Genomic DNA, 27,571 nt, shown 5'->3' on the forward strand with positions numbered 1-27,571 from the left:
TGTCAAAACTGTGGGCTCCCAGAAAAGAAATAAAGTATGATCTGAACATGAATATTCAAGCTGGAAAAAATCAAGAGAGAGAAGTGTTTTGTAATGCAATGACATTACGCAGGGAAAGGAATTTTAAACTGAAACTATCGTAGCCAATCTGACTCAACAGCAAAACGCCCTGGAGGGAGGCACTCACATTTATGCTCCTTAAGTTGATGAGGCTAAGTTCTGCCCAGTGGTCCATGAATGAGGTGACAGCTAAGCATAGATGGCAATCATTGCAAATGAAAACTCTTCAACCACTTCAGGAAAGATGGGGAAAAAAAGAAAAAGAAAGAGACAGAAAGAAAGAAAGAAAAAAAAGAAAAAGGAGACATTTTCCTTGTCTTTATGAGAAAGGCAGAAAATAGTTTTTTCAGTGAAAACAGAAAGAAAGTAATATAGAAAGGGTCTATGAAAAATTTAACAGTCTGTCAATGAAGGCTGACCTAACATTACAACTGTAATACTTGAATTGCTTTTGGAATACCGGACACTTGGGATACTGTTGATTTTCCTAAACTGAATATAAATATAATATTTGTGCTACTAAAGCTTTATGCTTAACTTAAAGAAATTGATATATAACGTGCTGAGGACTCACTGATTTTGACAGAAGTGCATTTTTTTACAAAATCAAAAAGACACCAGTCTGCAGGAAATGTAAGGAAAATCACAATTTATTTAGTGCTTTCATTCCCTGTAGAAATAATTCTTCAGAATGAAAGTAAACAGCATATCCACCCATTTTAAATGGACAAATGATAAATTCATGACATATGATAGGCTACTTATTCAGTCTGTGTGCCTTGTTTTTAAAATATTAAAAACTGCAAGAAAACCCTAGCCAAGCTAGAGTGTGATACCTTAAATCTCCTGTAACAGGGGCCTGTGGGATATATGCAAATGACCCCTTAAAGATATCAAGTGTTTCAGCTATATGGCTTTTGAATGTCCATGACTTTTTTTCTTTTTTCCTTTTTAACATCTTTATATATTCATTTTGGTCAATTAGCCTAAATGCTATTTCATATTGAAAGGAAAATAATTTTGGTCGGTCTGAAGATATTTATTATATATGGGTCTCAATTTAATTCAGAAGTGATAGATTTTGAAAGTTAGGTGCAGACATGGTAGCAATTTGCAGTAGACAAATTGGCTCTGAAATGGCGAAATTTTGCACTGGAAGAACACAACCGGCTTCTCCTGGTTATAGCCAATCCTGATGTACAAGTTAATCCAGATTCTCTGTACTGTTAGAGATAGGCAGTCTCATACTTGGAAGTGTACTAGAGAAAATGTAATATATCATGTAATTTTTGAAAGTTTATGTTCATTATTGCTTAATATTAGTTTTTTCTCATCTGTTTTACTTATAAGTTTATAAGACATTTTCTACAGTTTGAGACACAAGAAATTGCCTTCACAAAAGCTGACAAATGATGGGACTGAAGTTAATCCAATATAATAGGACCTATATGTACCTTGTACAACCATAGCTAAGGGTTGATGCCAGACACAAATGTTCTGCAACAGTGATCTGCTATATGATCTATACGATATGCAATGTTTGCAGTCTTATCATAGAATGTTATTGGTTTATCAGAAAATGTAAAATTATCTAAAATATTTGTGTACATTAAAAACATTACGGCTTTATATGTATTACTGCATGAAACTCATTTAAATGGCATCAAGCATATGAAAATAGGGAACCTTGGGTATAAATTATGGGTCTATATTAGAACACTGAACATTTGAAATGTCGAGTGTTCTAATATCGACCCGTTTTCAGCGAACGCTGAAAATATCGAAGAAATGGGAAAGAATTTGGTTGTCCATTTCTGTTGCTTCTGTATTTTCAGCACTCTGGTGGAAAGTTACGGGTCGGGTTCAGGTAAGTGTGCGATTGTGTGGATGTGTGGGTTAGGGCGCGGGTCAGGTAAGTGTGCGATTATGTGGGTTAGGGCGGGTTAGGTGCGTTAGGGTTAGGGCGCTGGTGAGGTGACTATGAGATAGTGATGGACCTTAGGGTTAGGGTTTGTGTTAAGATAAGTGGATAGTTAGTTGTGTATGTATAGTTTAGTGTAGGGTTAGGTGTAAGAGTTTAGGTGTATGTGTGTGGATTGCTGTTTGTTTGGTGTTTTGTGTTGTGTGTATGTGTTTTGGAACAGCAAATTTTTTCCCTAGAAAAAAATTTGCTGTTCCGAATGTTCGTGTTTTGTATTTTCGATTGCTAGGATTCGATATTAGAACACTTGACATATTGAATGTTCGGTGTTCTAATATAGACCTTAAATTATAAGGGTGTTCAACATATCCATCAGTAGACCAAATGGATGTTGCTAAGCTACCGCAAAGAAATATTTCTTTTTTAAAACACCTTTATTAAATTATCACTTACACTACAGGCACACATTAATAGAAAAGAAAACAAACCACTTTTACATTTTTCCCATTTGTATACATTTCTTATGTTTTTTTTTCTTTATAACAACTGCCATTCAGTCCAACATCACATAAATTGTTCACCTCCTGCCTTCCATTAAACCTCACTCTTTCTCCTGAACATTATTCTGCATGTATTGTTCCCACAACTTCCATTTACTTCAATGTAATTTGAAGCATGTCTGGGGTACAAAATACCTACGCAAATACTTCCAAGCAAAAATCCTAAACCTTCTGGACTTTGCCATACATATGTCTTCCCATTGTTCCCTTGTAAATTGCTTTTCCAGCCTCTCTTCCTAATTTTTATAGTTGTTGTGCAGTATTTCATATGTCCTACTAATTATCCCATTTATAATAGCAGCTTCTTTTCTAGATTTGACTAAAAACTCTAGCAGAGAAAGTCTTTCATGTAGGACTCCCCTATACTTTTTCTTTACCTATACCCTTGATAGCAATTCCTGATAGGTAAGGCAGTCTCTAATCTGCAGTCCAAAGTACTACTTCTTGGCCTCATCCCACTCTATTACCTTTGCCTCTCTTGTTATTTGCTCCCAGTACCTTGGTTCCTTTGACAGTTTTCTCCAGTAAATTTCACCCCCACTTGGCTATTTTCTGTACCCCTACTTGCAGTCATCCCTATTAGCAGAATCTCCTTTCTCCAATTCAATGTTGGCTTAGTTCTTATAATACTTTCTGAGTACTTTATGAATATGATATTCTGTATGAGTGCTAGTGTTTTCCTCAAGGATCGACATCCCATATCCCACTATTTATTTCTTGAAAGTCCCCTGCCTCACCATAATGCCTTTTCACTGTGAATTATAACCTTCAGTTTGTGTTCGGTACCTTAACTGTGTATGGCTTTTGACCTGCTGGAAGAACAAAAAGATAATGAAAGTAGATTTGTATTAGTAAGAGGAAAGCTCGTGTTATACACCACTGCAAAGCTGTACATCCCATCAGGGAATGCAAACAAATTACAGACAGAATGGGCTATAGTAAAGAAGGGGGATAATGTTCTGTTTAGTAGCCTGGAATACAGTTCTGATTTTTCTGCTGCTGAAGTTCTAGATGTCACAGGGTACATCCATTAGGTGATTCACTTTAAGTATGCTAAGTTACTGGGGATGAGAGATGTACATGACGTATTAAGGATAACGATGCATTAAATTATATTAGGCCTATAATTATATTAAATATATAACTAAATTAAATTATATGTTAAATTAACCAATACCATTAAATTATACACCAAATTATATTAAATTATATTAGAAATAATTATACATGTTTCTCATACAGAAATAAAGCATACCTTTTGGAATTGTGGCCAACAAGTTCAACCTTGGTCTCATCAGACCATAACACATTTTACCACATGCTTTTGGGAGACTTGGTGTATTGTTTTGGAAATTTTAGCTGGGCCTGGATGATTTCTTGTGTAAAAAAAGGCTTCCGTCTTGCAACCCTACCTCATAGCCCAGATATATGGAGAATACTGGACATTGTTGTCACATGCAGTACACAACCAGTACTTGCCAGAAATTCCTGCAGCTCCTTCAGTGTTGCTGTATGTCTCCTGGCAGCCTCTCTGACCAGTTTTCATCTAGTCTTTTTATCAGTTTTGGAGGGACGTCCAGTTCTTTGCAATGTCACTTGTCCCATATTTTCTCCACATTTTGATGACTGTCTTCACTGTGTTCCATGGTATATCCAATGCTGTGGAAATTTTTTTGTACCCTTCTCCTGCTGATACCTTTCAACAATGAGATCCCTTTGATGCTTTGTAAGCTCTCTGCTAACCATGGCTTTTGTTGTAGCAGCCAACTGAGTAAATGTCAGGAAAATCCTACTAGGACAGCTGAACTTTATTTGGGCTTAATCAGTCTCTTTAACTGATGGCAGGTGTGTACCCAAGAAGACTGAATGCTGTAATTAAATCAAATGGTGCTTCAACAAAGTATTAGTTTAAGGGTGTGTACACACAACAAAGTATTAGTCTAAGGGTGTGAACACTTATGCAACCAGCTTATTGTACATTTTTTATTTTTTATATTTTTCCCCTAACAGATTTGTTTGTTTTTCGATTGAATTGTACATGTTATAGGTCACATTAAAGGTGGGAAAATGTTTGAAATGATTTATTGTGGTCTAATTTTTTATATCACAAAAAACATGGCATTTTAACTTTTTATATCCACTGTATGTGTTGTGGATTTCTGAATATTACCCATTGTCCATAATTAAAATTCTTATCAAGTACCACAATAAAGAATTGTTTTATTTAATTGTATTTGTTATCCAGGATAGAGTACTGATCCACAAAGATCTTTTTCAGACTCAGTCTGGCTACGCTGTCTGGTTAAGCAACTTAATCCTCTGTGCTAATTGCCAAGGATCCTCAAGGGAAACAATGCTCTCCATAGAAATCAATTATGAACTCAAAGCAATGCTACTCACATGATTGCTTTGGAGATTTTCCAGTAATGAAGGGTCACGAAAAGCCATTTCTTCACCTGTTTGCGAATTCTGGCTAAGAAATAATAAAACAAATTCAGTCATGCAGAACCAGCTGAATCTATCAGAGAAATGCATTTTGTTTTATTTGTACTTGTTGACATTTTCTACAAGCATACTAAAGGTAGGAACAGTGCAAAGGTTTGTACATTTTTTGAAACAGGATTTGTGAGTCACAAACTGTTAACTGGCAAATACTGAAAAACTGTCTTAAAGCAAAAATGTTCTTAACATAAAAACTTCAAGTTACACACGAGTATTCAATATTATTTTCATACACCACATTTTTGCATCAGCTTCCAAAACTTAGAAAGGAAAGAAAGCAGTGTCCAAACATAGAGCATTCGCTTGGAAAAACAAAAGGACAACCAAATATTTAAAGAAAAGGTGCTCGGTTGTTAATTCCCTTCAACACATTCCATCTTAAAAGCTATATTAAGTCAACAGGCTCTACTACAGATTAAATACATCAGCTCACTAAAATACACAATTAAGAGTTGAAAAATACCACCATCCTGGGAAAAGATCAACTTCATGATCTTCATTCATTGGTATCTAGCTGCTAATCCAGATTATGGAGCAAAAGCATCCACTTACTCACACAAGCAAACTTTTTTTTCTGTAACCAGCATTGCTTATAAACCACAAAGCTCAATTCAACCTTCAAATCCTCTATGGCCAGAGGAAGCTCAGTTGTTCATTTCCATGAGATTGTATTTATTTATTTGGCTACTTACAATACTAAGGTGACTATCTCTGTTCCTGTTTACTCCCCTTCTGCCCATCCATACAACCTGAAAAATATATATCAGGCATAAAATGAATCATATCTAGTCATACCTTAACCAGCATACAAATTAAATCACCTTTAAACTAGCTCTAGCTGAGAACATCCCCAAAACATATGCATCCAAATACTTACTGCTACATCACAACACCACCACCAGATATTAACAAATACTGGATAAACGGCCCATATTCTAGGAAGAGTATACAAATATTTATGTAAGGACTTCCAGGCTTCTGTTGCATTTTTTTGGAGCTGCACAAGTATCTCCACAAATCTCTTTTGCCAGTTGATAGCTTGGCTCAGCTTCCTATCCTAGATTCTTCTGCTGTTTATACAGGTGACTCATTCTCCATGCTGCATTTCTCTTACATAAAGTCAGCCATGCTAGCCTCTCCATACTGCCTACAGCTCCTTGATGAATATGTTGCACTAATCCCACCAGCCCCCATAAACTAAGAAATCTCCCCTGGTTGCCCTAAACCTAATTTCTCTCTTCCATTTAGTTGATCTCAGTACCCTAGTTCCACCAACCTGTTTAGCTATCTCATAAGAATTCCTACATTTCTTTCTCTCAATACATTTGTGCACTGGCTATAAAGTACCAGCTTCTCCTGGACACCCCCAATTCTATGCACATTCAAAGAAGCAATATTTATGTCACAGGACCTGGGCAGCAAGTTCACTGCAAAATGACTTGTAACTGGGCTGCTCTCTGATAAAGTTATAGGTATAGGAGAGCAAGCCCTCCCATCTCCCTGCTCATGAGGAAGTGTCATCTCATCTGGTGCTATCTAAAAACCTCACTACATCACAATTCTAAAGATAGGAATATTTACTGTGAAATTCCTGAGATGGATTAACATTCAAGCCAGAATGTAGGATGCCTATAAACTGAAACTGTGCTATGAATCTATGTTCCAAGCTAACATGGCTAGTCTGCAAAGGGGGTAAGACCTGGCTCACCCTTGCATTTTGATGTATCACATAACTGTGGTACTGTCTGTAACAACTTGAAGAAATGCAGGGCACCAAAGATGATTCAGAGAGTTGAATGCCTTGATCAGGGCAAGCTTCTCCTTTATATGAATATGCTTGCATCTATCCTTGCTGTCCCACACCTTGCACTTTTATCCCTTCTGAAACTGCTCCATAAGCAAAGTCTGAAGTGTCTGTGGTGATTGCTTTGGAGCAGGGAAGGCGAAGGGAAAAACTTAGATTGAGGGAAATTTGCTATCTCCATCAACTGATTTGTCTTCTGACAAACTTCAGCACTCGAATTTGAAAAGACCAATTATGTTGGTGTTGGGACCAAAGAGACTTCAAACACCATTGTATCTTTCTCATGTGGAGTCTTGATATGTGCATCATGAGAATGACATATGCCTTGCGACCCAAAATCCTGAGGTATTCCCTTGCAGTGACTGAAGTCTGAGTGGAAAACCCTAGAATTAGATCTAGGTATAGATCTATTTATCCTGTGGACGAAAAACATTCTTGAAAAGCGGTGTCTAGCAGACACCCTATGAACACGATCCTGTGTGACGGAGTCAAAAAAGACTTCTGAATGTTCTCTTGGCATCCCAGCTTGTGTAAGAGATCTCTCACCTAAATGACAGTTTCCTGACACTTTGAAAAAGACTCTATAAAGATAACTAAGTTGTCTAAATATGGAAAAATGTAGATACCCTGCAGCCTGCAATGAGCTATAACTTTGTGAACACTCTTGGTGAAGTGGATAGTTCGAAGGGTAAGGTAGAAAACTGATAATGTGATCTAGATACACCAACCTTAAGAAATGCCTGAAGTCTGCATAAATAGGGATGTGATGAGAAGCATCTTTTAAATCTAGTGTTGCCAAGAACTTTAAATGAGGAATAGCATATAACAGGTCATGAAGTAACAGCATTTTGAACTTTGGCACTATCACAAACAGGTTCAGGGGAAAAAGATCCCTACTGCTTTCTAATCATTTTCTTTCTTTGTCATTAAAAACATCACTGAATAAAAACCCTTCCTAACTCTGGGAAAGAGGAAATAGTTTTATCACTTCCTGAGATGGCACGTGTTGAAGGACAAGGGGAAATAGAGGAGTCTGGTCTGGTGGGTGAGGAATTACCCCCCCCCCCCGAAGGAGGGTATTTCCTTCCACTGTTACCTGTAATCTTGCTGAATGATCTTCAGAACCCATTTATCTGAAACTATCTGCTGTGGAGATTCAGACTTTATGGAACGGAAAAAGGACTTGCCAAGGTGGGAGAGGGGGACTAGGTCCCTTAAATAGTAATTCTGACATGCTGGAATGTCAATGGTTTTGGAGGTTCCTGTGTTGTTTACCCGCATTTTGGTGAGTCTATTTGTTTTTTTTGTTTTTTGTTTTTTTGCTGAAATTGGACAAAGGGTTAGAGAATCCCTTAGAAATTTTGGAAAAGGAGGGCTGACAAATCTGAAAATTCTCTGTATCAGTTACCTGTTTCATCACACTTTTTGATAACCTCTGCAGCAAAGGAACCAAAAACTAAATCTACATCCAAAGTAGAATTTAAAATTTCATTTTTCACATCATATGGGAGGTTCTCAGAATACAACCAGACAAAGTTCCTCAAGCAATGCTACTCAAAACAATACCAAAGGCCATAACTCAGAAAGAAGCCTCAACTGAGACATACACACACACACACAGTCTGTAAACAATGACTTGTGACCTGTAAGTAAGAAGAAGCTAAATTATTTGCAGCAGATTTTTCCTTAGATTGGAAACTGCAGACAAAACATTCCTCATACTTTCACAATAAGTCAGAATAAACTTTAACACATGAGCCTGACAACTCAAAATTCTGAAAATCAAAGTTACAGAAGCATGCATTTTTCTCCATACTTGTCAATAGTCATCACATTCCTATCTAGTCATCACATTCCTATCAGAAAGGGTGGAATTGGAATTAAGGAAATGCTTAGCAACAACAGCATTTTTCCTCATGCTTATCAATAGTTATCCCATTCCTATCAGAAAGGGTGGAATTGGAATTAAGTAAATGCTTAGCAACAACAGGATTAACTGAAACTATAGCTGCTGGGTCAAGTTTTGGGGTGAGTGTATAAAAACATAAAATACTGAGGAACTTTACATACTCTATCTGCCTTTCCAGGGACAGCAGTCTGACTATCAGAAAAATAGCAGACAGTGACACACACATCCTCAAAAGCTGAGAGACCTGGAGAAACGGATGAAAGTTCTGGAAATTCCTTCTGTTAACAGCTCAGCTCATGGTGTTTTCTGAGGGAATGAGAAACCTCAGTGTTCTCCCACTGAAAACACTTGCACATCCTGGAAATAGTCTCAAGAGAAACAGAAACCCCACTGGGAGAATAAGAAACTGAGCTCTCCTCTGAGTTTGAATCACAAACCCCTGTATTTTTCTCATCATCTTCTTGTAATGATTCAGAATCTTGAATCTCTTCCTGAAAAGAGGCACCTCCTCTTTCTTTTACTGTAAAAAGTACAGTTGTTCAAAACCTTACCATAACAGTAGATGTCCTTCTCTTCACTGTTTCAGTATTCGTAACATAAGGGATCTCCTGTCAAGGCTAGCCCAACATCTGGCAAGTATACCAAAGCCTTTAGTATCTACAGGCGCCATATGTCACACATATGTTCCCCGTGCAAGACATAGGGCATAAAGGTGAAGTACAGATGCAAGCACTTTCAAAACTGAAAAGCTCCAGCACATCCAGAAGGAGAAAAGAGAGAAGAACCTGTAGGACAGGAGGGCAAGAAGGGGCAAGAGGGAGGCAGGGAGCGAATACTGTAACAGTGAAGAGAAGGACAACTGTACTATGTCCTTCCATATCATTATTGCAGTACCCCTAATGTAAGGGAGAGTACAAATGCTCAAGAAGAACCCTGAGGAGTATGACACTCAAGAAACCACGAGAAACTCATGTAGGATATCCCTAGCAAAGCCAGCTCTAGCCTTGGAAATAACACCCAACTTATAATGCACAGTGGAGGTATGGAGAGAAGACCAAGTAGCAGCCTCAAGTTTGGAACTGGTATCCAACCCCTTGAAAAAAGTACCAGAGGAAGCAACAGCTCTGGTAGTGTCAGACTTTACTGAAGAAGAAAGACATTTGCCGTGAAAGTAATAACAAAAAGAAAAGCCTTTAGGAATCCAAGAGATAGTCTGCTTAGAAACAGCTAAACCCAAAGATCTGGGATGAAAAGAAACAAATAGCTGCTCAGATTTGCGGATAATTTTAGTTTTATCCAAATAATATCTCAGCTATCTATGCAAGTCTAAGGTGTGAAAAGCATAAAAGGATTAGTTTAAAGAGACACCCTGTAGCAATGAAAAACTAAGCATGGAAGAACAGCCATGAGGCGTGGAAGTTCAGAAACCTTTTTGGCTAAAATAACAGCCAAAAGAAGAACCATCTTCCAAGTACAATGTGGTAAGAAAGCTGAAGCAGCAAGCTCAAAAGGAGCCTGAGTCAATTCTTCAAAAACAAAATGGAGGTCCCAAGAAGGAGGAATAGGCTTCCTTGGAGGTCTGATATGAAGGATGCCTTTAAGAAACTGGAAGCCAGTGGAGGATTCAAGGGCACACAAGCATGGACTGCTGACAGGTGAGCTTTAACAGAAGATTATGCTAACCCACCATGGACCAGATTACACAAATAAGACAGGACCAGAGGAACTTCCTTAGACAGAGGATCCTGATGGAGAGACAGGTACCAGACAGAAAATCTCTTTTATTTGGACAAACATGACTTCCTGGTAGTGGCTCCCTTGCCTCCTGCAGGACCCAAAGAACATCTTCAGAAAAAAGGTGCCAAAAAGGAATCAAAAAACTATCACCCATAGTGTCATTTGAAGAGTGAACAGGTGAGGATGGATCAGAGATCCCTTTTTTGTGAGATCCACCCAACGAATTAACTTGTGGTAACTGCCCCTGGCCAAGTGAGAAAGAAGGGGGAACCAATGCTGTCTGAGCCAAAAGGCAGTCACCAACAATATTTTGGAAGAGTCCTACCTGATCTTGTGCAAGGCTCTCTTAAGCACAGGAATGGGAGGGAAAGCATACAGAAACATCCCCTTCAAAGAAAGACAGGGCAACCACTTTTCAAGCGAGGGGACTTGAGACTCTGGAACAGAAAAGAGGAAGTTGTCTGTTCACAAGGGAGGCAAAAAAGATCCATTTGAGGAGTACCCCATCAATGGACAATGTCCATGAACACATCTCTGTGAAACATCCATTTGTGAGCTTGTGTGTCAGACCTGCTCAAAGAGTCTACCACTAGATTGTGCTCTGAGGGAATGCAAACAGCCTGAAGAGACACTTCATACTTGACAGCTAGATCCCAGACCTGAAGAGCTAGCCTGCAAAGCAGGTAAAACCTTGTACCCCCCCCCCCTCCTGAAGCGCTAGAAGCAGAACTCTCATCTTGATCCTGATGTGGTCCAACCTCTGATGAAGATGTCAGAGACCCTGAAGCTTCAGAGAGCTAAAGGAATCTCCCCACCCTCTGTATGAGGCATCTGTAAAGAGCCCTCGAGTCAGGACTGGAGACTGGAAAGGAAGCCCCAGGTTGAAGCTCGAGCTTGAGACAGGGAAGGAAGAGAACTAAGTTATCCAGGAGGCAACAATGTTGAAGCCACACTGACTTGAAGTACCACTGATGCTTTCTCAAGTGGAGCCTGGCCAGAGGCAGCATGGGAATGGTGGGCACCATAAACCCTAGGACCATGAGAAAGTCTCTGGCCGTGAATGAATCCAGAGAAAGAATAGCCTGGAAAAAAGGCAATCAGAGACAGGGCCTTGGGGCTGGCAGAAATGGTAGCATGTGGAAGGTCTGGCTCCTGCAACCAATGAAAACATGGTCCTGAGAAAGACTTACGACAGATTTTTGAAAGTTTATGCTGAACTCCAGGCTCTGCAGCAGGGAAATAGTAAACTGGACATACTGAAGCAGAGCTTCAGAGAATGAAGATTAAATGAGCAGACCGTCTAAATAAGGAAAGATCTGAACCCTTCTTATCCTGCAAAAAGCAATGATAGGAGAGAGACATTTGGTGAATATGCTTGGTGCAGTAGAGAAGCCAAAGGGCAAAGCAGAGAACCGAAAATGCAAGTAAAAAACACAGAAACACAAAAATTATCTGAAAAGGGGATGGATGCGGATAAGATCCAGAAAGACCAGCAAGGCCTGGGGAAGAAGAGGAAGATATAAAGTTTAAAGACACATCCAAAACGAGGGGACTTTGAGAAAGCTGTTGAGCTGGGAAAGGTCCAGAATTGGTCTCCAGGTGCCCTTGTTCCTGGGAACCAGAAACATTCTGGAATAAAAAACCCTCCCTTCCTAGGCAGGGAGCACAGCCTAAATGGTGCCCTAAGTCAAAAGATATTAAGCACCTCTGGTAAGGAAGGAAGCTGTTCTTGAGGAGGTTGACAGATGCTCAGGAAGGAGGGAAGAGATTCCCAAACTATGAAATACCCCTGGTGGATAATGGACAGTACCCAAGAGTCTGTTGTGATCCTTAGCCAATTTGGAAGGGACAGGGAAAAAAGAAAGGACAAGGATACCTGGCCAAGGGAAAGGGGAAGTAAATTGCCAACTGGAACTCAGTTTGTCCTGAAAAAGTGGTTTCTGAGGAATAGGAGTCTGTAGATTTAGCAAGAGACACACATCTGAAACCCTTTTCACCTTTGGGCAGAGGGCAAGACTGTGTGAACAAAAGCAAATTTGGACGGGCAACTCCTCTGAAACTTGGAAATAGGAGAAACAAAAATATGTTTCAACTCCTGCAAGGCTTTGCCCTTATTCTAGAGAGATTTAAAAAGTAAAACAGCAGCAGTACCAAAAAGATTTTTATTATCCAAAGAAGCATCCAATAATTTGGCCTTAATGTCATCAGGTCATGATTGAAGATGAAACCAAGAGTTACACTTCATAACAGAACCAAATGCAGTAGCCCTGGAAGATGCATCAGTTCTATCATAAATGCACTTAACAGAGTGGCAGGCAACTTGAGAGGTAGAATCCAACAATAAAAGGGCCAAAGCCTTCTCCTCATAACCAGGAAGGTCAGAAATCACCTGAGAAACATCAGAAAGGTGGGCTAAAACATACCTGGTCATATGAGTCTGGTGATTAATAGCACTAAAAAAACAGGGTGGCAGTAGTACAGACCTTCTTGTCCAGCCACTCATTGGCCCTTCTATCCTTATCTGAAGAAAGCAACTTGGTAGAGGTCAACAGCATGGGTTTGTCAGAGGAAAGAGACACTGCAAAAGAATCAGTAGATGGGCACTTATACAGAAATTTACAATCATCAGGCACCTTGTGAAGTCTGTCAGGTTTCTTAGGAGCTGGGGGTTGAGAATCAGGAGCTACAGAAGCTGCTGAAAAAGTATCAAAGAGGGCAGCCAGAACTGCAGGAAAAGCAGAAGGCTTGGGAGACACCATCTGGAGGAGCTGATAATACCACTTCTGGATATCAGAAACCAGAGAACAATCCCACTTAAAGAATTTCATCATACAGGAAATAGTGTCCCTGAAGGAGAGTTCTTCTAAAGGGGGATCTGGACTAAAAGAATCTTCCTATTATGAACCAGAGTCTAAAGGGGAAGGGATCTGAGAAGAGCAGGCTAATGACTCTTCCCTAAAATCCTGATAATCATCAGATGAATCCTGCTTCCTACTCCTCTTAAGAGTGGAAGACCAGGACGGGACAGGCACAGAGACACCCCTGAGGAGGTTTTAAAGCCATTAAATCATTAAACAACCCCTGAGCAAAATCCTGCCATTCATGCAGTGGATCCTTAAATACATGAATATGCCTGGTTTTCTTTTTTTTTTCTGTGAGACGTTCACATGAAAAGCCATTTGAGTGTGTGATCCTTGTTGATGCTCAATAAGCGTAGTAGGGATCTCCTCCCTCATTAAGAGCTGAGGAATCCACCTCTGTCTTTCAGAAACAATCAGTTGAGGATCCCCCTCAACATAATGATGTTTGTAAAGCCTCCGTAAACGTGCAAGAAATCAGATCCATGCCAGCCTCCAAACGGGTTGCGGCAAAGGAATCAGAAGCAATGAATGGATGATTCTCCAGGCTTTCACTAGCCTTGAGAGAGATGTCCAAGCAAGGTTGGAGAGCAGCCATATCAGACTTGAGTTTTTTGCCTTTCTCTTGGCCTACTGCTCACCCTCAAAAAAGGGCAGACTCTGCCATAGCACCCTGAGCCAACAACTTAAGATGTTGGTTTTCAAGGTAAATAGACAAGGAGGAGAAGTGACTACATATGGTCTAAAGGACAAATGCTTGATAGAAAGTACAGTTGTGTACCTACCATAAATGTAGATGTTCGAGTGTATTCACTGTTGGAGTCATTACACTTGGGTTATCCTGCTGGCAGTCTACCCGCAGTCGGCCCGAATTCCAAAGTCTAGGTCCAGCGTCAGTTGCTGTCGCCTCTTCCCTGACGTCAGTGTGCCAGGGGTATAAAAGATGCAGCCGACACCATTTTCTTCAGTTTTTCTTGCCCCAGATGTCAGGTGCCCCCAAACTGGTAGGCTGAAAAATATGCCAACAAGTTTGCATGCACAAAAATAAACATTTCCTTCATCTACAAGCAAATACACCACACAGGTTGTATAGGATAGAGAAGTACAGATAAGATAAGTTCCAGCAAAGAAAAGAGGGGGATGGTGTGTGGGTAACCAGGACTGCAACAGTGAATACACTCGAACATCTACATTTATGGTAGGTACACAACTGTACTATGTTCATCGTGTTTCACTGTTGCAGTCATTACACTTGGGTTGAATCCCAAAGCTGAGGAAGGGTGGCTGGGTCTAAATAGGATTAGGAGAGGCTATAAGGCCCTGCAGAACTGCAGTGGCAAAGCCTGCTCTAGATTTAGAATAGAGAGGTAAGTGGTAGTGCTTGGTAAAAGTGTGCACTGAACTCCAAGTTGCAGCCTCTAAAATGTCTTTGGTTGGTACTCCTCTGAGGAAGGCTGCTGAAGTAGCTGCTGCTCTGGTAGAGTGAGGCCTAATGCCCTTAGGCACTGATTTACCATTTAGTGAATAGCAGAGAAGAATTCAGTGACCTATCCATTTTGAAATAGTCTTCTTTGAGATAGCCTTTCCTTGTGATCCTGCAGCATATGCTACTAAGAGTTGCTCAGTCTTTCTGAAAGCTTTAGTTCTGTCCAAGTAGAAGCGTAGCTGTCTGTGTATGTCCAAAGAGTGCAAGAGTGTCTCACCCTTATTCTGTGGGTTTAGATAAAAGGTAGACAAATTAATGGTTTGGTTAAGGGCCATACTGGACATTACCTTAGGCATAAATGTCGGGTTCGTACTCAGAGAAACCCTGTCTGGATGGAAAATGATAAAAGGTTCCACAGCCATGAGTGCCTGTAACTCTGAGACTCGTCTTGTAGAGGTTATTGCTAGGAGCAGAGATGTTTTCCAAGATAAGAACTTTATTTCAGCTGTACTGGCTGGCTCAAAAGGCGGCAGTGTGAGTTTTTCCAAGACATAATTGAGGTCCCATACAGGTATTGGTGCTCTCCTTGGAGGTCTTATGTTTTTGGCCCCTCTGAGGTACTGCCTTAGCAGTGGATGTGAAAAAATAGGTGGTTCCATATTGTAATGAGCTGAAATGGCAGAGGCATGGATTTTGATTGATGAAAAGGATAGGCCTTTGTCCAGCATCTCAGTTAGATATTGTAAAATCTGAGGAATATTTGGTACAACCGTGTCAATTCCTTGTACCTGGTTCCAAGCACAGAATCTTTTCCATTTTTCAGAATAAGATTTCCTGGTATTGGGCCTCCTGGCCTCCAAAATAACACCTATCACTGCTTTAGAGAGAGGTGTGTTCCGAATGGCTACATTATCCGCCATGCTGCCAGATTTAGGGTTCTGAGCTGACTGTGCAGGATCTGATTGTTTCGTTGGGTCAGTAAATGAGGAATTAGAGGCAATGTTCAGGCTGGGCCTTGAGACAAGCTCTTTAGGATTGGGTACCAGTGTTGGCGGGGCCAGTCTGGTGCAATCAGAATCATTTTTGGCTTCTCTTGTCTGACCTTTAGGAGTACCTTGGGGAGGAGAGGCAGAGGAGGAAAGGCATATACTGTTAGGGTTTTCCAGCTGAATGATAGAGCGTCCACTTTCCATGCTTGCTTGTGATACGTCCTTGTGCAGAATCTCTGTAGTTGGCAATTGTGAGGGGAGGCAAATAGATCTATGTCTGGGCATCCCCATTTCTTTATCATCATGCTGAAGACTCGTGGATCCAGTTTCCACTCGTGGGGATCCGTGAGGTTTCTGCTTAGTTCATCTGCCAGACTATTTTTCTTTCCTGGCAGGAATTGTGCTTGCAGGTGTACTTGATAAGTCAATGCTGTGTTCCACAAGGTCATGGCTTGTCTGCAGAGGGGGTAGGAATGAGTGCCTCCCTGTTTGTTTATGTACCACATGACTGTAGTATGGTCCGTCCTTATCAGTAGTTGTCCTGGATGAAGTAGATCCTTGAAAGCTGTCAGAGCATTTTGAACAGCCAGCATCTCTTTTTGATTGTTATGAAGGTGACTTTGGCTTGTGGGCCATGTGCCCTGATTACATTTTCCTGCCATATGGGCCCCCCAGGCATAATCTGAAGCATCTGTTGTTATTGACTGCCTGGCTGTGGGTAGAGCGAATGGCTGCCCCTTGTTGTGGTGACAGGCCTGTGCCCACCATCGAAACTCCTGTTGTAGGCAAGGAATGAGGGTAATTAATGTTTCCAGGCTGTGACAATGTTGAGTCCAAACACTTTTTAGATACCATTGTAGTTTCCTCATATGCAATCTGGCATATGGAATTAGCAGAATGCAGGATGCCATGAAGCCCAAAGCCTGCAGAATTTTTCTTGCAGATAACTGGGTCTTTGTTGCCAACATCTTGAAGTAAGAAGTCAGTTGCCTTTGTTTGTCTAGCGTGAGATAAGCCATCTGGGCAGTTGTATTTAAGCTTGCACCCAGGAATATTATCTCTTGAGAGGGTACTAGTTTTGATTTCTTTTTGTTTACTGTGTACCCTAGGCAAATAAGAAATATTTTTACAAACGCCAGATGCCTTAGTAGAATGTCCTTGTTCTCTGCTTGAATAAGGCAGTCGTCCAAGTAAGGATATATTTGAATTCCTCTTTGTCTGCAAAATGCAATTACTGGTGTCAGGCATTTTTTGAAAACTCTGGGCACAGTAGATAAGCCAAAGGGCAGTGCAGAGAATTGGTAGTGCATTAGCCAGCTAGAAATCTGAGGTATCTTCTGCAAGATTGTCTGATTGGAATATGCAGGTATGCCTCTTTTAAGTCCAAAGTTACAAGCCAAGCCTTCTTGCCCAGCATGGGCAGAAGCTGCAGAGTCAACATTTTGAATTTTGGAATGTCCAGGAATGTATTTAGAGTAGACAGGTCCAGTATTGGTCTCCATGCTTTGTCTTTTCTGGGTACCAAGAAAAGTCTTGAGTAAAATCCTTGTCCCTGCTCTTGCTGTGGTACTTGCTGAATGGCCCTCATGTCCGTGAGGGATGAAACTTGTTTTTGTGCCTCTGCCCATTGATTGTGTGGCAGGTTTGGCATACCTTTTGGCCTTGACAGGGTGTGAAAGTGGAACCTGAGTTTGTGCCAATTTTGAGAAAAAAGTGCTAGTTTTCCCCCTAAGGGGGCTGCCAAAAGATAAGTGCTTGGAGCTGGCAGAGGAAAGTCATTGGGACTGTTTTCTGTTTGGCTGTGTTTTGTCTTCTCCGCTTTTGGAGGTAGAAGCGGCCCACTGTTTAGGCCTGTATGAGCTCTGGGGCTGGGATCTGCCTCTGGGGCGTCTGTATCTGCCTCTTTGTGGTCTGTCTGACACTGGAAAGGACCAATTCTTTGTAGGCCAGTTCCTGCTAAATCTGGGTGGCTGTACCTGTAAGAAATCATTTACTGTTTGCATAGATTTCGCTTTGTCCTCCATTTTCTTCAACACCTCCTCTGCCTTAACACCAAATAAAGTATCATGCTGTAATGGAGCATCTAACAACTTTGCTTTAACATGATCAGGCAGATTCTGTTCCTTTAACCAAGCATGCCTCCTAATAATAGAACCCGTAACTGCAGCCCTGCAAGAGGCCTCCAGAGAATCAAAACCGCATTGCAATGTATGCTTTCCCACTTGTTCAGTTGCATGCAATAACTCCTGCATTTCCTTATTTTCTGCACAATCAGAAAATTTTAACATTTTCTGTTTTAGCATTGACAGTAAGTATTGCTGATATTTAGGCATATGAAATTGACAATTTAAAGCCCTCACAGCCAAAGTAGCAGAAGTGTAAACCTTTTTCCCCCCATCTGTCTAGTGCCCTTGAATTTCTATCAGAGGGGATAGGTTTTTTTGCAGTAGAAGCCTTAACCCCTTTGGGACTCTGAGAAATAGTTTCTGGGTCAGAAGCAGGGTTTTTATAAAGACATTTATGTGAATCTGGAACCCTGTAGTATCTGTCTGGTTTAACAGGGGCAGGAGGTAATGAGTCTGGAGAAAGTCCGGACTCGGAAAATACATCATCTACAATGTCTAACACAGGAGGAATAGCCAAAGGCCTGTGCTGAGGTAGTAAGAGGAAATCTCCAAGTCTTTTCTTAGATTCTGAATAGTCCTGGCTCTCCCAGTGGAAGTGCTCCCTCATGGTATGCAGGGTTTCCCCAAAAGAATAATCCTCAGGCGGTGAGGCTGAAGGGATAGATTCTTCAGCATAAGAATCCTCATAAGGAGGAAGAGAGTATTCCTGTTCAGAAGATGAGTCGGAGGAAATTGAAACCTGATCTGAAGATTCATATTCTGTCTCTTGCCTAGGCCTCTTGTCAGAAGGGGGATGGGAACCCCTGATCAAGGTAATTAGGTCTTCGACCATTTTGAGCATCTGATTTTTAGGCATGGTAGTTTGTCCAGGAGAATGCTGTACTTGTTTCTTTGTCTTTAGAACTGCTTTAGTCTTCGCTTTGGAAGCTGTAGTAGGCTTTACATATAACTGTGTAGGTCTGAAAACACCCTCAGAAGCCGATGCCTGCTCAGCGGCTCCAGACCCATATGAGGGAATAGTTTCCGAGTGTCCAATACCTTGAGTATCCAGAGGCCTAGCTGGCTCCACGTGGGAGTCGTCAGCGGCCTGTGACTCTGAGGTAGCGGGCACCAGGGGCTGCGAAAGCACCTCACTGAGAACCGGCGAACCAGTGACTGGCTTAGCGGAAGCCTCGTCGTCGGTTTTGGACATTGGATGCCTGTCCTTTTCTTTTTCCTTGCATTTTTTTATAAACTCCGGTCGTCGGCTGTTCCGACGGCATTATATAATTGAATCTTCGGCCAAAATAATGAAAGGCAAAATCGAACTGACGCTTAATACTGCATTGGTTAAATCCAGCACAAAACCGACAGCTAGCAGCGTTATGATCAGGGCCTAGGCAAGGAATACAATAAGAATGAAAATCCTTATGAGGTATTTGCTTCCCACAAGAAATACAATTGTTAACTTTTTCTGACATCGGTCTGGAGCAAGAAAAAAGTTTCCCCAATGGGGTACTTAGCTTTATTGAAAACTTCGGATCTGAAATTCGATTTCGAAAATCTCAGGAGTCGGCCGTCCGGCACTTGCAAACTGCTTTTGCTTTGGGCACCGCACGGCAAGAAATAGTGAAGAAAATGGTGTCAGCTGCATTTTTTATACCCCTGGCGCACTGACGTCAGGGAAGAGGCGACAGCAACCGACGCCGGACCTAGACTTTGGAACTCGGGCCGACTGCGGGTAGCCTGCCAGCAGGATAACCCAAGTGTAATGACTGCAACAGTGAAACACGATGAACATCACTGCATACTGTTGTGGGAAGCACCCGGACAGAACAGTGACTGGTCATGATGATCTTTATAGGGAATCTGCCTCCGACATTGAAATTTTCCCTTTCTGGATGACAAGAAACCAACATTAAAAATAAAAGAGAAAGGTAAGCAAGAACCTCAATGAAGCACTTATCTGAAAAACATCTTGGTAATTAGCACAGAAGGAAAGCATTTAGACCGACATTCAATGATGGCCTTTGAACTGGTGGCAAAAAAGTTATGAAAAGGGCACAGGAAAATCATTTTCTTGAGTGGCGAAAGCTGGGGTACCTTTTTGGCTGGGCTTATATAGGCCCTAGGGCCAATAGCCTAGTACCTACCTATGAACCTATAAAATGTGTGCATCCATACGCCACCTTTATGCCCTACTCCTTGCGAAAGCAGCATACAAGTGATGTACAGCACCTGTAGATACTAAAGGCTTTGGTGTACTGGCCAGACATTGGGCTATCCTTGACAAGAGATCCCTTAAGTTAGAAATACTGCAACAGTGATTTGAAAGGACATTACCTTATAAGGATCACCAGCATAAAATAAAGCCTGAACCATAGCCAGTAAAATACTTCTAGCTAAGGACACTTGAGGAGGAATATATACATGTTAAGTTTTCTGCTTCTTTTTGACAGAAAAAATTGGGCCAACAGTGTTATTAATGGCAGCAGCAGTGCCCCCTGGAATGGGCACAGCATTCTGATCAAATATTGAAGTCTTCCCTGTTCTCTCTCCCATGGCCAACAAGAGTGGCTCTCCATTACCCACTGAGAGGGCCCTACAGCTTCAGATATGACTAACCCATGGTCCACAGAAGACCAGAGGGATCCAAAGTAAAAGATGAGCAGTCTGAGGGACCAGCTTTAGCCACAGCAGAGTCACCCACCTGCGACTGAGGGAAATTGCTAGCCTGCCGTGGTGGCTTAAATTTTTCTTTTTTGTGGTTGGAAGGAGGACGAATCATGGGACTGGTAGTTTGTTTCATGATCAAGCCAAAAATGGTGCCTCTTTACCAGGAAAAACAAGCAGCATAAGTCAGTAGAAATGTTAAAGTCGTTAAAATTATAAGCTGGTACAAAATTGAAAAACTAGCAGCATAAGCCAGTAGAAACTTTAAAGTCGTTAAAATTATAAGCTGGTACACAATTTAAAGTCATTAAAAGTCACTTTTTCTCACAAAAAGCACAGTAAAAAGCACTTTACAGTAACTGAAAAGTAAAATAAGCACAATTTTCTACAGAAAATGTTTTTCCACTATTTTAAACAACTTTTAAACTGCTAAGAAAAAAGTGAGCCACCATTTAAAAGTACAGTTAAGTCTCGTGACAGTCTATTAAAACACAAACTCCTAGCTTAAACATAACTTTCCTAAGCAGAAATTACATTAAAACTATAAATATGTTTATGTGGAAGGTTTCTCCCAAAAAGGAGCTTATATTCCCAGCAAAATAACAGCACAAGCCAACAGTTGATCTTTGAAAGCCAGCAGAGGAACACTCTTTTCAATGGTAGGGGAGTAGTGAAAGGAATTTGTGTTCTAGGCCAATACAAGGAACTGCACCTCATTCTTGATAAACCACCTCCCAGGAGCTACTGAAGCATAACTTTAACAAGGGGAAAATGGCAAAAAAGCTTCTTGCAACGAATATTTCAAGTGTTTCCTACAATGAATAGGTTTCCAAATCCCTTATATGTTGGATTTTCTATAAAAATGAAAAACCTGACTTACCAATGTTGTGTAAACACATCAAGAGAGTTTCCCAATGTTCACTTATGTCCCAAGCTACCCACATGCTCACTACATCAAATGACTGAGAAGCAAATTTGCAGACTCAAGCATGTACAAAATAAACAGTCTGCATATCCCAGTCCACCAGTCCATCCAAATTTGTATATTGTACAGTACTTAAAGTTCTTTCAAGGCAGTTCCAACAGCACGGCTAATATCCACAACTTTATGCTATCTGCAAGATAAGCTGTATACCAACTATCATCAAATTACTGCATTCAATTGCATTTCGAAAGGTGCAAAGGCTTCCAGGGCCTTCTTTCAAGTTGCCTGCATTATGGATTTTTCTTGCACTGAATCAAGTACTATAAGTCTTATTACTGATCCTGATCCATTTTCTCCACTAAAACAGGCCTCAATACTGCTGCATGCATCTTCAAACTCCAAATTTTTTTTTAAACTCATTTCAGGAAAACACAATAAAATATGCAGGATACAGTAACCTTGACTTTAACTAGTACATCCAGCATTTCATGGCTGGTAAAAAATATGTTTTTCCTCCTTTAGACACCGACCAAAAAAATCCTGATCACAAAAGACTATTTTTTTACAATAATTTTTCCTGGCTGCCATAATGCTGTTAAAACTTTCTTTCAGGGCATAGGTTTGAAAAAAACCCTTAAAATTATATGTTGCAACTTCTTTGCAGACTCCTAGTACAACAATCCTGTGGGCCTGCTCAATGTGTGTGAGTAAATGGCTAACATCAAATTTATCTAGTAGGCCAGTAATTAATGAACAAAAGTGACACAATCCTGTCCTCTTCTCTTTCTGAATGATATGCTTGCTCTGTTCTACAGCAGTCAGCTGAGCCTCTTCAGCCTTCACCTGACTGGAAACACTCAGGCCTTTTACATCTTTAACATCAGTCAGGAGATCTTACATTGCATCGAAAACAGACCCATCTCTTCATGAGCAGCCTCTGATGATGAAATAAATAATACCATTTTGGTTTCCATTCAAAAAAGTTGTGCTACTCTTGTGACCAAAAGCAGGAGTAGGTCTTCAACTGTTGGATATGACAAGGCCTCAATGCACTGCTAGGCCATTTCAGCAATCTCAAAAACAACAAACAAGTCTCCATTCCCCATGACTTGTTTCTGTTATTGATTTCTCTTCTTTTTAATCACCATATAACTGCCATACACAATTTTCGTATGCTGGAACAATTTCTCCATAAAGACAGTTACAACCTTCTACTTTTCCAAAATTACCAATTGTTGTAACAGATACAAAAAAAACTATTAAGACAGAGTTCTAGACTGTGATGCTACCAAAAGCTCACACTCATTGGAAGTCTCCCAGATCTTTTATATAATTAAAATAAAAAAAAATCAAAATCTAGGGTGACTGTGCAAATGACAACAATGTGAATGCAGGATTCACCATTACTAGGACCCTCAGAAAAGAGCTTGAGCTTACTAAACAGCCAAGAATCACCAGTCAAATCAATGCCTACTATACATAAAAACAATGAGAACTCTGAAAATATTTGAGGTGATCAGCTCTTTGCAGGTACACAGAGTATAGACAATGCTTAATAAATGTCCACCTTCTTAGTACTTAAACCATTGCACTTAGAGAACCAGGAGATATCAAACAGCTTATGGAATATGTGGCGTGATAAAAAAAATATATGGTAAACTGAGAGCAGTTGTCTACTGAAAGAGTGACCTAATAAATTATACTATACCAGGCAGTTAAGTTATATAACATCAGATAGCTAAGGATGCTATCAGGAATTGGTTCTTTCTACATAATGTAGCAAGACTTTAAAATGACTTAACAGTTTCTGAAGCATGTAATGGTCAGAAAACATTAAAACCACAAAGAAATAATGCTATAACTCATATCTCAACTTCTCACTGATTTTTTATTATTTTATAATATATGATATTTTATTATTATTATTATTATTATTATTATTATTATTATTATTAAACTGTAGATTTTTCTTTCCTGGCCTGCTGACCATAAGCCTCCCTTCCAACATCAAAATCAGCACTTTTGTTCCTCCATCTCTATCAACCACAGCACTCAACAGCACCTCATGGAGAGGGTCTCCTATATCCAGACGGGATTCACTTCATGAAGTCACCATTTATAAACTGGTTGTGAGGGCTATAGCTGTCTAGAGGAGATGCTGTCATCCTGGCTGGTTGGGTGTTTTATGACCTGACCCCACCTTGAGCAATGACTGCCATCATCAGCCAAAACATGGACCTGAATTGTTGGCCCAAAAGTATATTTCTTCTTACACACACACACACACACACACACACACACACACACACACACACACACACACACACACACACACACACAAACAAGCCTGGCATGCCTAAGATGCCTGTCTTTCCCGGCTTACTCCTGCTGTTACACCATCAAGTCTCCACTAGATGGCAAAAGTAAAGCAAAACAGACTGCATCCATTTCTGAAGGGAGACAGACCCGACTATTGCTGCTTATCATCATCTCTTCCCAGGTGTCTCTTCCACTGCCCAGGTTGCTTCTCAAACCCAATTAATAGCTTTATTACTCTGCTACAAAACTCTGCCAAGTTCTCTGTGAAATTTCTGCTCTTAGACAGTCTTCATTATTCAGTCCATAAACAACAGTGAGCAATGAAACCTACAAAACTGAACTTTATTAACTTGGTGCTAACATTACTACAGCACATGCCACTGAGAGAGCAAATTTATAGCACAGTGTAATTATCTGCAGAAACACTTCCAGGAGTGAGAAAGCTGTTCTGCAGTAGTACATGAAACACTTAACTGCCTTCTCAATAAAAAAATGATGATAGAAAGCATGCCGCTAACTTCATTTGAGTTCCATGAGGAAGGGAAAAATTAATCAGTCAGTCAGTTTATCAAGATTGCCACACAAGACTAAACATTAGAGTTAAGATTATAAAGTGATGTGTCTTCTCAGATACAGACCTTTACCAATAATTTCTTACACTTGGGCAAGTATACAGCTGTAGAACTACACAGAGTGAGAAAGAAGGGACTTGTGAGATAAGATAACTGATAAAGCTCCTGGCAAAACAAAAATGTCAGGAAAATCTCAGATGATGTGAACCATAACCGGCTGATTCAGCTGAGCTGGGTTTAGAAAACAAACTGCTGATCAGTCTCCAGTGATGGCTTTTTATGTCAGCACAGAAAATGATGAGCCATAACACATGCTTCTTCTCGTTATAGAATTGAGACAAGTAGATGTGGAGTACACCTGCCTGAATAAAAAGAATACCAGATAACAGTTCATGACAAGCTGGGACATATTTAAACAGCCACCTTGTGATTGTAGCATGAATCTAAATGTGGGTTCAAAATGGATGGGGTATGTTGGTAGAGCTGAGTTAGATGGGAAAAGTGATGAAGAAGGGTCTGATGAAAAAGAAATAGGTACCCTACTTGAGTGACAAGACAAAATTGAAAGTTATATACTTAATAGAACGATACATCTCTAAGAAGAATGTCCTTTTTCTGTAACCCCTAAGAATGGTGCATCAAGCATTAGGATCATTCACAAAAGAAGAATTTCTCAGGATTCTTGAAACCCTCTTCTTTCCCATGAACTATCCCTCGTTTCTCAGTTCTTTTGCACTAAACTCAGTGAAGAAGACAGAAATAGAAAGGAGAGAAGACAAAACTTCAGACAAGACCAAATGCAAGCTGGGGAGGAGATAAGGGTAGTTGTGAAGATAGACCTTCTTACAAATCTACTGTTGTAGTTTGTATCTGTAAGAGTAAGAACAACCTTTGTATCTTCAATGACACAGTCTCTAGCTAGTCCTCCCAGGGACTATCATCAAGGTGATGGACAACTTAATTAAGATAATGTCCTATTTACAGAACCTTACAAAGGTGTTCAGGGAACTCCAAGCTATAGTTGCACAAACGTCATTAACAGCTGCATTAAAGAAAAAAACAAAAACTCAGACGATATGAACCAAAACTGACTGATTCAGGTGAGCTGGGTAAAGGCACTCACTTCCTTTTCAAGATGGCCAAGGAGTCAAGGAAGTTACAAATTTGAGAGAGTCAAGCAAGGAGTCATCACTCTAGTGGAAGAAACACTGGGAGTTACAGAAAAGCTTTTCATGTTTGTTGAGACATAATCCAACACAATTAGTTAACTATCTGGAAAGAGTGAGCATATGCTTTATCCTCATCTAGATATTAAAAAGGAGACAATAAACTGATCATCTTTTGCCAATATATATATATATATATATATATATATATATATATATATATATATACAATCTAAACTGCCTATAATATTCACAAAAAAGGCAAGAAGATTTACTGACTGGTTCAAATTTGATTCTGTGGTGACTTTTGGAATAAAGGGCAGGTTTATCCCAAAACACCACATTTCCTTTGTGGAAAATTTGGTGAGGGCGCTTAAAAGAAAGGACCTGAAAACCAGATAGTCTACTGTTAGACATGACAGCTAGAGGCAAAAATTCTTCAAAACAGAGACTTCAGGTCACAAAATCTGCAAGCTCAAAAAGATGGAACAGTAAGCTTGTACAGAAAATAAATGCCCTGAGTTGTGACAGGATGTTAAGCAGGAGGCCTAAGGTAAAGAAAAAAAATGTACCACTTCAGGTCTTACAGACCTTAACAGCAACAAGTGCATTCCATCCCAAAATGAAAGTTGAAAATGGATGCCATATTGGTTTTAACATGTAAATAGCTAAATCCAGTGTCAAAGATTTTGGACAAATAAGACAGACAGGACTTAAAAATGGGGATGTAAAAGGATCTACTCTTTTACCGAACGTCTACATGTAAAAGTAGGTAATTTTCATCTATGTAAGATTTTGGGAAGATCCCTTTGAGAAAAGGAGGAGCTGATGGAAATTTATTTCAGAAAAGTTATGATTTTTAGCTATCACTACAACTGAAGAGGTACGCAATCAACTTTAAGGCCTGAATATCTGGATTAAATATGCCTGAAAGGTGAGATAGGAGTTTCTTGAAAGGTCAGACACAAATGGGCTTCTGCAAAAGAAATGGACTCATCAGATAAACTCATGCCTGTCTGGGCCAGAAAGGAGTTACCAAAATGAACTGGGTCCTGCAGAGTTTAGCTTTCTGAATGAGGGGATGTAAAAGAGTCCATTTGACCATTTCTGTGTTAGGGCACAAACTCAAGAGAGTCAAACTGGAAAATAACTATGGGTTGAGCTGCTGGGGCAAATGGAATCAAAATATTTACTAAGGAACCCTCAAATGAAACCTGGAATAAAGTAGCATAAAAATGAAAGCTCCCCACAAGACCCAAGGATCTCAAGACAAGTTTTTTTTGGAACAGAGTGCACTGACAGAATAAAAGTACTACTTACTGAAGAGACAACAACCTGCCCTATTGCAGAAAAGCCCAGCACCTAGTAGTGTCTAATGTGTATCCTATAAATGTAAACGAATGAACTGGAAGAAAGACAGGGTCGCAAGGTTCACTGCTACTCCAAAGGAAATGAACAGCTTAATCAGAGGCTCCTTTCTGTTCACCAGATACATCTGAGATGCAGCTGCAAGGAGACTGTCATACAACTACAGGAATGCCTGACACTGCATCTTGCTCAGACGCCATTATTGACAAGCAGGTGCTGAACATTCCAGGGAGGCAGAGATGAGATTAAAAAAAGCCAACATGAAGTGCAGTAACTTCCTTGACTCCATGACCATCTTGACAAGGAGGTGGGTGTCTTGACAGTCCAAAAAGCACATATTGTCTCCTTCAAATGGGCTAAGACTGATTATCTAGAAAAGACATTAGATCCATTACATTCTTTGATACCAAAAAGAATCTGAAATTATTTGCTAAGCATCTATGCTCTGGTGGAACTTCTTGGACGGCTCTTTTTAATGTTTCTGACAAGGTGAGACAGATGGCAAGTTTAGTGATGGAATATGAAGACAAGAATGAAGTAACATGATATAACCTCTGTATAGTACTTCTCTTATCCACCTGTCCCTTCCAAATCATTCTCTAAGGTTTCATAGATAGGGAGGATTAAACCATGCCTATCTCTACAGTGGGACAATCAGCCAAATTCTCAGTAATACT

The 27,571-nt window shown here is 40.2% G+C and overlaps 1 protein-coding gene across 3 annotated transcripts in view; it reads right to left on the bottom strand.

Annotated features, from left to right (window-relative positions):
• The window catches only part of ATP8A1 (ATPase phospholipid transporting 8A1), a 3,191,789-nt gene that overhangs the window by 1,609,584 nt on the left and 1,554,634 nt on the right, over positions 1-27,571 (bottom strand). For all 3 annotated transcript variants that reach the window (XM_044061519.1, XM_044061518.1, XM_044061517.1), the window contains one exon: positions 4,942-5,014. In XM_044061519.1, coding sequence (XP_043917454.1) covers positions 4,942-5,014 — 73 coding nt within the window. The remainder of the gene's footprint in view (positions 1-4,941; positions 5,015-27,571) is intronic.

The sequence above is a fragment of the Protopterus annectens genome, chromosome 2.part0, assembly GCF_019279795.1.
Source record: "Protopterus annectens isolate FY-2018-M chromosome 2.part0, PAN1.0, whole genome shotgun sequence".
Taxonomy (NCBI): domain Eukaryota; kingdom Metazoa; phylum Chordata; order Ceratodontiformes; family Protopteridae; genus Protopterus; species Protopterus annectens.